The sequence below is a fragment of the Poromitra crassiceps genome, assembly GCF_964638095.1.
Source record: "Poromitra crassiceps genome assembly, chromosome: 3".
Lineage (NCBI taxonomy): Eukaryota > Metazoa > Chordata > Actinopteri > Beryciformes > Melamphaidae > Poromitra > Poromitra crassiceps.
Window position 1 is genome coordinate 13,752,367 of NC_139625.1, and position 12,962 is coordinate 13,765,328.

At 40.9% G+C, this 12,962-nt stretch overlaps 1 protein-coding gene and 1 long non-coding RNA gene across 2 annotated transcripts; both read left to right on the forward strand.

The window, feature by feature from the left end:
* The first annotated feature begins 1,573 nt into the window (after positions 1-1,573).
* LOC310772807 lies at positions 1,574-3,164 on the forward strand. Its single transcript, XR_014552520.1, has 3 exons — positions 1,574-1,681; positions 2,212-2,346; positions 2,980-3,164. It is a non-coding gene; the product is annotated as an uncharacterized lncRNA (long non-coding RNA).
* Positions 3,165-4,421: 1,257 nt separating this feature from the next.
* On the forward strand, positions 4,422-10,655 carry LOC310772980 (uncharacterized protein; the record flags this gene model as incomplete). The annotated part of the gene is made up of 8 exons (XM_083632925.1): positions 4,422-4,524; positions 4,613-4,699; positions 5,066-5,164; positions 5,742-5,896; positions 6,240-6,368; positions 6,488-6,628; positions 9,449-9,563; positions 10,438-10,655. The coding sequence occupies 8 exons, from the start codon at positions 4,422-4,424 to the stop codon at positions 10,653-10,655; spliced, it is 1,047 nt and encodes a 348-aa protein (XP_083489051.1).
* Between the last annotated feature and the right edge of the window lie 2,307 nt (positions 10,656-12,962).

The following is a 12,962-nucleotide window of genomic DNA, read 5'->3' on the forward strand; positions in this document are numbered from 1 at the left end:
GTTGCAATGGAGTAGTCTATAGTTTTTCGGTTCTTATTAATCCAAGTTCTTTGTCTGTTTCCATTCGCCGGCATGAAAGCTTGTCGTGATTGGTACGCCGTGATGCAGTAAGATTGCATCTGATTGGCCAGATATGATCGAGGCGGCAGAGGGAATTCGCAGTAACCTCATGTCACGGCAGTATTGTGGACAGAGGTAGAGAATTGAACGAGAACACACACTACACAAGATGGCTGAGAGCGGTAAATCAATGGCAGAGCTCCTCAGAGAGGCAGCACAACTTTTAGAAGCCATGCCTGCGACTCCTCAACCCGACAGACAGCCCGTCATTGCTGGTGAAGCTCAAGCTGATGCTTCTCCACGCTTATCAATGATGAATCCAACTCAAGGTAAGTGTACTAGCTAGAGCTAATGGCGGCCAGTCTGTTTTGCTAGCTAGCTAACATTAAATAGCCTAGCCTAGTCGGACACGACAAGTAGCTAGCTATAATCAGGCCTAGGCTAGCTAACATTAGTGGGCTGGATAGCTAACTAACGCTACAGTGTTGCTAACTTAGCACATTTGTCGATTTCCAAAATGCGCCTAGCGCCAAATCTGGGTCCATTTTCTGACCAGGGTGTATGTAAATGTGTTGAATTGAACGGATTTTGCCTTTAGGCGCCAATAGCGCCTTAGCTTGGAAAAGAGTTGGCAACACTGGCGACCTAGCCCCATAACATGACGCTGCTACTGTACTCTGATAATATTCTCGTACAGCAGTCATTGTCACACAGCGTTCGAATCCTCAATAGGTGGAAAATGCTGTTAAAAAAGCTCTCCTACCCCTACCCGACCTCCGATTGAAGATCTGAAGATATGATAGTCCGCCTAGTGAAGCTAGTAATTTAGCCGGCGCTGTTAAAATGATACTGCTTGCGTGAAACAACCGTTTAGAAGCAGTCTTTGCACAGCCTGTGCCGTATTGAGGACAGGAGAAGCTTCCTAGTGCCCACAGGAACCGTGGGAATTTGAGTATTTCATGACATGTTTTGCTTCCCAGGTGAGCTGGATTTGCATTGATCACTGACAGCCGTCTCCATGTGACTGCATGTGTTGTTTGCTCGCTGCGTGCAAGCGGTGCACCATGATGGTGAGATCAAACACACCCTGCGGTAAATTCAGCGCAGGCTGTACAAAGACTGCTTCTAAACGGTTGTTTCACGCAAGCAGTATAATTTTAACAGCGCCGGATAAATTACTGGCTTCACTAGGCGGACTATCATATCTTCGGATCTGCAATCGGAGGTCGGATACAGGTAGGAGAGCTTTTTTTACAGCGTTTTCCACCTATTGAGGATTTGAACGCTGTGTGACTATGACTGCTGTACGAGAATATTATCGGAGTACAGTAGCAGAGTACAATAGCAGCGTCACGTTATGGGGCTACTGGCGACCTAGCTACATAATGTAAACGGACTGGCTTGCAAGCAGGCGCACGTCACTTAAATCCAGCCAAAGGTGACAGCATAGCCAATGAAAACAATCAAATGTGTAATTTCTAATGCTTTACTTATTTTGCTTTTTTTTATGCTGAAGCAGAGGTGGCGAGACTGTTTGCCCCATACAGGCGTGGGCGTGGAGCAACGCCACGGCGTCCAACTCCAGTTACTCAACGGTCTGCAACAACACGTCTGACCCAAGGTTATTAGAGTTTTTATTTTTTATTTCATTTTGACTTTTTGTCTTGAATTTAAGTTTTGTAAAGGGCTTTTCCCCTGTATGAGTCCTCATGTGTATTTTTAAATGACTCATTTGACTCCAGCCTTTGCCACGTACTGTACAAGTAAAGGGCTTTTCCCCTGTATGAGTTCTCATGTGTTTTTAGATGAGCCAATTTAGTACAGCCTTTGCCACAAACTGTACAAGATCTGCTATTTTCACTATTTTTGGTCAAGGTTTTTGACAACAGGGCTTAAAACTGACAGCTAAAAATATTGGAAGATACGATTTCATATCGACCCAAAATATTAAGCTTATGTATGAAATCTTGACAAAGACTAAAACGAACAACATTTTCTATGATATTAGTTTGTTTTAGTTAGTTTTGTACAGCGTCATTTTTGTTTTTATTTCAGTTAACTAAAATGTTTTTTCAATTCTACTTTTCGTTATTTCTTTAGATTTAGTTAACTGTATTAATAAACCTGGTCTGTCCTCCCTCCAACCACCAGCTGTGAAGAGACCAGCCAGATATACCCATCCCTTCCTGTGCCTGAGTGATCACTTGTGTGACACTGTCCCACCAAAATTTGAGAAGTTAGACCTGACAGCTGCTGGACTTGGTGAGAAGAGGATATGTTTTGAAGGTAAGATTGTACTTGGTATACTAGACTAAAACAATGGTTCTCAACCCTCCAACCCCCCCCTCCCCCTTTTTTTTGTGGCTCTGGGCCACTAGCATATTTCAAACAATACTCAAGGACCACCCCACCACACAACAATATAGTATATAAGAAGGCATACCACAGTCACTTCTATTTTATTAGAAATGTTATATTAATATTTAGTTATGCTTGGTTGTGTGCTGGTGTCACACACCAACAATAGCAGATCTACAAGCTCACAATGCGGTGCGCATGGATATCAGCTATTTTTTGGCGCGACACAGCGCACAACTAAGTATATCAAGCCCTTAACACAAATTATTTAATTTCAAGCTTTTTCCCACACTACGACTGTTGGTTAAACAGTTTTCTTAAATTTAATGAACTTGTGAAATATCGCTTAATTATTTTTTATACATTTAACACAGGTCAAAAATAAAATAAACTTGTAAAACATTTTCTCATGGACCACCTGTAATTATGCCACAGACCATTGGTTTAGAAACAGTGCTCTAAAAGGTGTTTCTTGTTTGTCCGTTAAAACAAACATTGAATTGTTAAGTTTAACATATTGTGAGTTTGGTCTGTGTTTTTGTTTGTTGGTTTGTTTTTAAGGAGCTGCTAATGATCCGGAGTACTTCAGGATGGAAGTAGAAGCTGCCTTTCCGCCACTGAGAGACAAAGGGGGGTTTGAATTGCTTCGAATTGGCGGCACTACACGCAGTCGAGATCTGTGTTTAATCCCGTGCCCAGAAGAGGGATACACAGTGCAACATCTGCGAAATCCACAGACGGGTATTGGACAGGCAACGATATACATACGTCCATTGCAGAGGAGTATTGAATTGGAAGTAAGTGTCAATGAGGGCGTCTGCTAAATGCTTTAATTGTAATTAATAATATAGGGTTTTATTGATATGTTACCAAATATTTGACATTTCTTTGTAATTGAGCTTGATAAATACTTAATCAATGCCATCATGTGCTGTATATCTATAGTATCTGTTGTGCCAATTAAAAGTCTTTATTATGTGAAATGTTTCCCCCCGTAATGTAGACCCCTGCCCATACCTCTTCCCAACAAGCTGGGCCTCTCACGCGATGCCTGGGGTGTGACCAGAATTTCCCTTTTAATCAGATGAAGAGTCACCTGACAAAATGCACAAGGTAGATATTGCCCTTTTCTCTGCTATTTCTAAATTGATTTTTTTTTTGTTACACACTGTCCCAGAATACACTTTTTGTGGCATGGCTCCAGCAGTCTATTAGATGGTCAGCTTGTGTGTCCGCAGCTAAGCTTGCAAACTGCTGGACTGACCAAATTTCTCGTGCACACTGCCAGTACTCCCACGTTTTATACTTTAAATATTTAACTTTGTAATGGAAGTCAATGGGGCTCTAACCTTGCCCAAATTTGGTGTAACTGTGATAACTGACAAAACAGGCTGGCCACATTAAGTTAGAGATCCACTTTTGAGCCATGCCATTCCAAAGTTGGTCCAGAGATGTTTCACGTTAGTTTGGGACATACATTAAATAAATCTGTTGACACACATTTACAGGTTGCCCAGTGTTGCAGCAGACTCTGCCAACGACCACAGTTCATCAGACGAACTAGATGTCATTTTCGTCGTACCCTCAGTGTTCTCAGCCTCAGCTTCTCCAGCCAGGCCAGAAGAACCCTCCAGTGACGTTTCAACTTTGTCAGCCTCAATTACATCTTCAGCCTCAACTTCAACCTCAACTACATCATCAGCCAGGGCAGAGGAACCCTCCAGTATCGCCAATGACCTTAATGTGGTACCCTCAATGTCATCAGCCTCAGTTTCTTCAGCTTCCTCTCCAACCACAGGTATATAGTATAAGTTCGGAAAGACTATTGTTTACAATGTTGAGTTTTAGAAAAATTGTAACGTTTTGTCTTAATTTGCTGTCATCAATCATCATGCATCTTTACTTTAGGGTGGAAGGTTGAACCCGATGTCCCTAAAGCTGCGTGGCTCTATAAGACAGAGTTATGTTCACGCTATGAAAACGAAAAGGGACTACATCTAAGAATGGACTTGAGGGACGATGTTGAGCAGCAAGATCAAGCACTTTTGTCCTTCTACAAGGTTCCTAAGAACAATTGGGCACGCCCTCTGACTTGTAGACTGGAAGGTACAGTATGACTCAAGTGTAAATGTTTCGAGAAATTCTGACTTTTTCTATTAAAGAAAGTTGCCTGAGAGTTTTCTTTTCCCTATAGGAGATCGTGCATTTGGCGAAGGAGTGACCAGGTTCTTCTTCTCGAAGATAATTTCCCTGTTACAGGATGGCATTCACCTGAATCTTGGTGTGTTGACAATGAATAACTGTTTATTTATGAAAATCTGTGTCCCACACATCACTCATATCTAGCATAGGGGCATTAGGGCTGTCAGGATCATTTTATTTTAGCTGACGATTTTCACACAAATAGTTGTGATAATGATTTAATTGTGTTTTTATCTACTTTAAAAAATAGCGGAAATAGCAGATCTGCTAGCTCACAATTGCTAGCCTTGCATTGTGACACGTTGGCTTGTAGATCTGCAATTTTCGTTGGCGATTTGGGGGGGAAAAGCGGACCAAGTAGAGCGCAGACCCCCGTCAACTACTGTAGTATTACTTTACTGTGTATAGAGGGTTTAAGTGGTTAATGCTATTGTATTCTGTGCAGGCAACATTGCTGTTACGAGGCTTTTTGATGGCGAGCCAGATCATTTGGTACCATCTATCTCTGAGACCCTGATTGAGTGTGACATGTTCTTTGTGGCCGGTAGGTTGATGTATTATTGAAAGGTCTATGCTCAAGTTTCAATGGCTACTTTCAACTAAAAGTTAAGATCAGTGTTTTTTTTTGTTATTGTCAACATAGCCTGTGAAGACCAAAAGCTACAATTTATTTCTCCTACTTTACTTAACAAATATAGTCCAACTAGCAAACACCATAATCCAAAAGTCCTATAACTAAAACTCTACAACTGAAAAAAGAAAGGTTAAAACAAGAACAGCTGTACTTTTGCTTTTGTCAGCATAATTCATCATTTCAATAAACAGGCATTGTACCATTTGCTGGACTCCAGTGAGTGTTCAGGGACTAGGATGTTCCGTTACTATTGATGAATCGATAGACTAAAGTTTTGGATACCTCCAGCGGGGGACAAACCGGTGACCTCATTTTCAGACGGGCTCTCTACCCACTAAGCTACGGTAGAAGAAATGCATTGTGGTTTTTTGTTGTTGTTGTAGGCTATTGTTTATAATAAAAGAGAACACTGGTCTTATTCTTTAATGGCAAGCAACTTTTGTTACCTTTTTGAATGATTAAAATGGTACATTTTGTTTTCATTTAGCGAGGATGATGGGCCATTCATTCCTGCATGGTGGACCCTGTGTGTCTGGCCTCAGTCCTGCAATTATTCATGTTCTCTTTGGGGGATCAGAAGAGACTGCAACGATACAAATTGAGGACTGCCCTGACCTGGACATCCGCAGCACCATCCAATTGGTATGGCGATTGATGTTTGTGTTCTGCCATTTTGAAAAATGTGTCTTAAAAGTGCAATATAGTTTTTTAGGAGTAAAATTTAAACCTTAGAAAAGTATTCTATGGTGCAGACAATGGTACACACAGCCCAACAAGCCACCACCTGCTGCCACTGACAACACTCCGCTCTCGTTTCCTCTTCCACATCACTTGACATTTTGTGGCTCTAGTGTGAAGCGGCAATTTGAGCAACATTTTACCTACAACTAAAAAAGGTGTTTAAAAATTCTTGCTGGCGACGACAATGAACTAAATGTTATTTTTGTGAATGTTAAATTTTGTTTTACTTTCTATTGTCTGACAGCTGGAGGGCGATGCAGAGTTGACTGAGGAGGAGACCATGCGTGTCAGCCAACTAATACAGGCCGCGGATCTGCCTCCTCTCACCCAACGCACTAGAAGATGGACATATGACCGTCTTCTCCTCTATGCTGTGAGTGCTGATTCACACTAACTCATTTGAAGTGTGAATAAAAGATGCATAATCGTTTTTATTGTATTATGTCATGATTTCATCTCTTTTTGGTTGGTTTACATTTATTTGTGATGTAGGTTATTAGGCGAACTAGCCGTCAAGTAAGACAGCTGAGGAAGGGTTTGAAGGAGACCATGCTGTGGCCACTTCTTACCGAAAGAAGAGAATGTGTTCCGTTGTTCTTCCCAAGGGACTCTGAAGCTGCACCCAGTTCTCAGGTAACAATGGCATTCACACTTAAAAGAGGCACTTATTTTTTAGGTTGTAGCAGACTTTGCTGGAGTAAAGATGCTGGTATCATATTGACTACAGAGCTTGAGGGGAGTTAAAGACCCACTCCGCCCAAAAAATATATGTATTTTGTTTGGATAATGTGTTTTTTAAGCTTACTCATGAAAACCCTTGTGGTTTTTTGCACTATACTGTGGATATCTCTAAAGCAGGGATACTCAACTTGCTTTGCCCAGGGGCCACTTTTGCAAAATGACAGGAGACCAGGGGCCGGTCTATAAACAAACATGAATCATATACATTTTTCTGTACATGTAGCTCATTGTAGGTTTTTGGGGTGCCAGCTGGAATTTAGCCTGACAATTTTAAATGTTTAAGATTTTTACACTCTGCCATGAACCCACATGGCATAAATCTGAATCACCAAGCAGAATGCAAAAACAATATCCAGTGTATTGGAGGTACAAAGTTAGAAATTCCATTTCTTCACCTCTTCAATTCAGTTCAGTTACAGTATCAAATCTGTTCAGAGTAAACCCTCTTCCCAAACAAATCAATAAAGGATCTCTCAAAAAGAAAATTAATCAAACAGGTCGACTTTGTGCACACAGGGTAATTAGTTGGGTTACGTTAAGTTAGTTACAGTAAGTACCGGTACATAAGTGCCTGGGTGGCAAGCAGACTGCGATATTTGTCAATTTAGCTGGAGTTAGAAAATGGTCAGGGGGCCACCCTGCACCCTATCGGGGGCTGCATCTGGCCCCTGGGCCTCAAGTTGAGTATCACTGCTCTAAAGTTTACCATTGATATAGAGATTTACAGCCAAAATCTAGTTTTCACACCAGCACTCACAGAAAACTGGTTTGATGCAGGGCACTTGATGTCATGCACCCAATGCTAAATGAGGGCAAAGATGGAGCCAAGTTTGAGGTACTATGAAATTTTGGGCGAGAAAAATACTTTACATGAACATTTATTGAATAGAGATGATTTTTCGGAGGATTTAAACCACACCATGGGACATGTGGAATGGGTCTTTAAGATACTGGTATCATAAACTGGAGACCTTGAGGAATCATGCTAGCTTGCAGAGAGGAGAAACGGTTAGAGGGGAAACGGTTGACACAACATGCTAAGCTGCATCTCAAAATAATCTTCAGGTTTTCAGATCATGTGTAATATTTTTGTGACATCTACTGTTGACCTTGTATCTCCCCCTCATGATCCCCCATCAACCACCAAAAATACACCAACATGGGTCTATGATCATAGAGCAGGGGTTCCCAAACTTTTCCATTCCAAGGCCCCCCAAATAGTATTAGCCTTTGGCTGTGGCCCCCCTATTGCAAGAAGAAGGAAACCCATTGACAATACTATTAAATGTAAAATATCACATCCATATAACCTCAGAATATATTTCCTTACTTTTATTAATGTAATAACGCAATAATTACATTTGTATCAAATCTTTTCTTATTTCTTCATACAGTATTTTTTCATATTCATTGTTTCTGTTTTCCGTTATAAACATTGTTCCAGACTATTACCCACACCAGGGGGAAATGACAATGATTGTGATGACGACTGACAGGCAATTAGACAGATGGGCATGGCAAATGTGATTTTTATGTGGAAGCAGGTGATTTGAATATATTTCTTAATACTACACTAAATTTAATTATACATTTTAATTAACTCATTGAGTGCCAAGGACGTCGATCGACGTCAAAGTAAATAGTGACGTAGAGTGCCAAGGACGTCGATGGACGTCAAATGCATTTTTTGACGGTGGGACGTGGATCAAAGCTTCAGGCATCTCCTGTACAAATATGGGAGCTATTGAAGGTGTATAATCTATTTTACGGACTCATTAGGTGGCGACAGTGCTCTCCAGATTAGAGACAGGTCCGGAAAACAGCAGGAAAAAGCCGTGATCAAAGAGAAACCGATGCATGCTGCAGCCAGAGCCATATAGATTGCTCTGTCGGGAGCTGACGTTGGCTGCGGACAGCAGTCAATCTGCGCTCACAACTGAGCCCCTTTGTCTCTGTCTGTCTGTCTGTATAGTTTCTCCACACGATTAGCAGCCAGAAAAGCAGCACCCGACGCCAAACCATTCTCAGCAGTCCGGTTTGGCTCTTCCGTGAATCGACAGAACACCGGCGCACAAAAAACGGAGCACTCCGAAAATAGAGTGGGTGCGTGTTAGGCTGTGTGAAGTGTGGGGAGGAGTTTGCAGCTGAGGGGGGGGAGAGGGGGGTGGGGCACGCAGGGCATCACACAACTACACCACGTCACTACATCAGAAAATATTATCTTCAGTCAGTGAATGTGCTTGAAATGCTTCATTTCACAAAAGGCGGAATATCTCAGCTACCGGTAATAATTTGAAATGCCTGTATTTGCTCAAAACAACCTATCTTCTCCGGCTCATAACTAAAGAACGGAAAATTGTATCAATAAACTTTTTTTTGCTGATGATACAATAGAGCCAGCTCGTTCTTTGTGCGTGTTCGGTGTTTACATATTAATATCACACAATATTCTGTGGGCCTCGAGAAATCACTGAAAACGCTCTGAAAACTCTGGCACTGGGAGCGTCCGTTCTCCAAAAGTGGCTGGCACTCAATGAGTTAAGAAAATATTCTTTATTTATTATTTTATGGTATTAACAAATATAACAATAATTTCCTTCCCCATAAATATGTTTTTTAACCATTTCCATTAATTTGCTGAGGTCCCCCTAGTGCCTCCTGGAGGCCCCCACTTTGGGAACCACTGTCATAGAGGTTTTAAATCTTTTGCAGGCAATCATCGAAAGGATTGTGTGGCCCATCCTGGATGGTGACAACGACGATGATGAGTGTACTCTCGAAGATAAGTGCAGAGTGGCAGCATACCTTCGGCTTTTCATTGAAAATGGTAATCAGTGCAACATTTACTGGAAGCTGTGAATCTGAATGTTACATTATAGTGAAAATGGGTGAAGGCATTTGTAAAGTGGTTAACAAAGTTGTCATCTTCAGGCATTCCTACATTTTTAAAGGGATAGTTGGGATTTTATGACTATTACTCATGGATAATGCTTAAACGCAATGACACTGGTAGGGGTTTGGGTTGTGTAGTTACCTTGTCATGGTGTAACTAGTCTAATTGGCGAGATATCTTGGTCCATTGATTAGATATTGTAAAAAATAGTATCCTCATTGACTTACATTGTACTGTGAAACAGCTGTCAAAGTCACTCTTTTAGCACATAAATGAACGCAAACAAAGCTGACTGCCAATATATAAGATCACAAAACCCAGTATGGCATTTGTTTTGAAAAAAAATGTCAGCTTCCTGCTGATTTTACTATTTGAAGATCTGGATCCACGGATCCAGTCTGGATCTTCTTCCTAATAGAAATAGCTAAATCAACATGAAGTTGTATTTTTTTTTAATACAAACAAATTCTGTACCAGGTTTTGTGATGTTACATATTGGCAGAATCAGCTTTCTTCGTTTGTGCTAAAAAAGTGACTGAGCTTGTGGAAGCTAAAAACTGAATCTAAGAAAAACCCTCAAGCTATGTAAGTCAAGTATTTTTGGGAATATCAATGGAGCAAGATATCTCACCAACTGGACTGTTACATCATGACATCAGTGCCACAGTAAATAATTATTACACAGGAATCTTGTAATTGACACATGGCAACACACTCACACCACTACCCCCACCCAATACAGAGATGGGTACATGGATCAAAATGTATTGTATTCATTCTTCATATTCCCTTTTTTTCTTCATTATAGCATCCTCGAAACAACTGAAAACACTCCTGAAGTTCTGGACAGGATGGGAACTTGTGCCCAGAGAACTGACTGTGGAAGTGGTACACTCTGCTCTCCCGAGGTCCTCCACCTGCTTCGAAACACTCCGTCTTCCAGCACACTACCAAGACTATGACTTATTTGTGACTGACATTCAGGCCTGCATTGACACTAGTGACAGTGGATTTGGTATTTCCTAGGTCAGTGGTTCCCAAACTGGGGTATGCGTCCCCCTAGGGGTACGTGGAGGTACTGCAGGGGGTACTTAAGAGAAAGGGGACATTTGAAAATATAAGAATAAATCCTGAAAATAAACGAAACATTAAAATAAATCTGCTCAGGAGGAACTAATTGCAACTATTTTAATCAATTTCTTAATTTGTAATGTTATATTCTTAAAAAGGTGGGTTATTCATTGCATCATATGCTATCGTTTTTTTTCTAAGAAAAATGTTGGAGTCGGCTAAAGGGGGTACTTGGATTCGGAAATCAGGGAAAGGGGTTATTGAAGCCAACAAAGTTTGAGAACCACTGCACTAGGCTTATTTTGTAGTTTGTTTTCCAGGCTTTTTGAAACTTGAGCATAGACCTTTAACTAGTCCATCATCAACCTACCGGCCACAAAGAACATGTCACACTCAACCTGTATCTGAGAGGTAGATGGTTCCAAATGATCTGGCTCTCCATCGAAAAGTTTAACATCTTTGTTGCCTGCACATAATACAATAGCATTAACCAACTAAAACAAGGTCAGGTGAACATCTATTAATGAGGTGGCGAGACCTGTTAAGGCAGAAAGTTCTTCCACCCTCTGAAGGCATTTTTACACTATCACAAACATCAGTTGCCGATGCTTGATTATTCTCAACATCGTCTCCTAAGTATTGAGAGCTGAAACAAGTGTTCATGACCTTGTTTGACCTAGGCTAGGGCTTCATGCCCCAGAAGTACTTATTATATTTACTTTAACAGGTTGAGTGTGACATGTTGTTTGTGGCCGGTAGGTTGAAGGTCTATGCTCAAGCTTCAAATGGCCTGGAAAACAAACTACAAAATCATGCCCCAGAACAGTATTTTTATACTAGTACTTTTATTTATTTTTACTTTAAGCACTTTACAAACAAAAACATTACATTTGAAAATGTCTTGTTGTTTTGTTGTTTGTTGGTTCTGACTTGAAGCACCTGTTAAAACTTTATATTGTTAAAAAATATATATTGTCAAAACTTATTAAATGAGTTTTAAAACTGTTATTAAATGAGTTTACATTTTTTTAACCTAGGTGGTAGGTAACTTCCAAACTCAACTGTACCAGTACAACATCACAAGCTCGAGTGTGTTCAGCAGTCATTTTGATGTAAATGTTCAGTTTAATTTAACCTGCTTGAGTGCCAGATATGAATGACAACTACAGGGGAAGTCCTAGAAATGCACTGGATGTACATGTGCTTTATGTTGGCAGAGAGGAGAAGACGGGAGGACAAAATACCATGTGCTATTTTTTATGTTTGGGTTAATCAGTGTGTGAGTGTGCCATAGTAACATTTATGCACAGTTCCCATTTCAGCACATTGTTTTCAATGTCATTCCTTCATTTACAAAGGGTTCCAATGTCAAAAGGGGACTTTGTATGTGGATGAGAGGGAAAGTCACCCCCCCCCCCTGCAAAAAACATCTCTTGCACACATTGCTACTGTGCCATTGTTTGAGCTGCTCCATGTCAGTTGTTGCATGCAGCAGGGCTGAGACCATGGCGATGAAGACAAGTCATGCAGATACTGGGGACTGCTGGGCCATTTCTGCTTGGTGAAGTCCACACCTGAAGGAAAATGAACACATGTACACACAATCCCAGTTAAACACAGTACTGACATAATCATATCAGGATATAATGGTAACTGGTTATTGTGAAATTATTCTAGAGTAGACAAAGGCCATAGATGAGAGGTGATGGGAGGATTAAGAGGTTAGGGAAGTGACAGCTGACCTACAGTATCTGTGCAGCCTAGGTCCAGTCCATCTTCTCCCTGGCTGTGTGATTGAGGTCTGACAGCAACATCCTCCATGGCTGTGGTCACAATTGATGAAATTCTGACTCCATCATTGTGTCATTAAGCTGTAAACAAGAGGGAGAGAAATGTGTCAGTCATTTTGAACTGAAAAGTTACATGAATCAAGACAACCAACACAATTGAAAATACAGGCAGAGCCAGGCAGGGTCTTTGTAGCTAAATAAGCTGCCACACACTTCTAGTGGCTATGTGATTATTGAGAATTATCGTTTCTATGAGCAACATAGCCTACTTTGTTATTGTGTTTTTAAGACTATGCTGCATATTCTGCCTTCAACGTTATGACAATACAATAACTGTAGCTAGTAATAATGTTCACTTAAAACTGTGATGCCGGTACTAGCACCCATGTCCTGCAGACCAAGATCGCTTTATGACACTTGTATTATGTTCTCTCTTGACAAGATCCTTGTAGATTTGTGTTGTGTTGTCTCA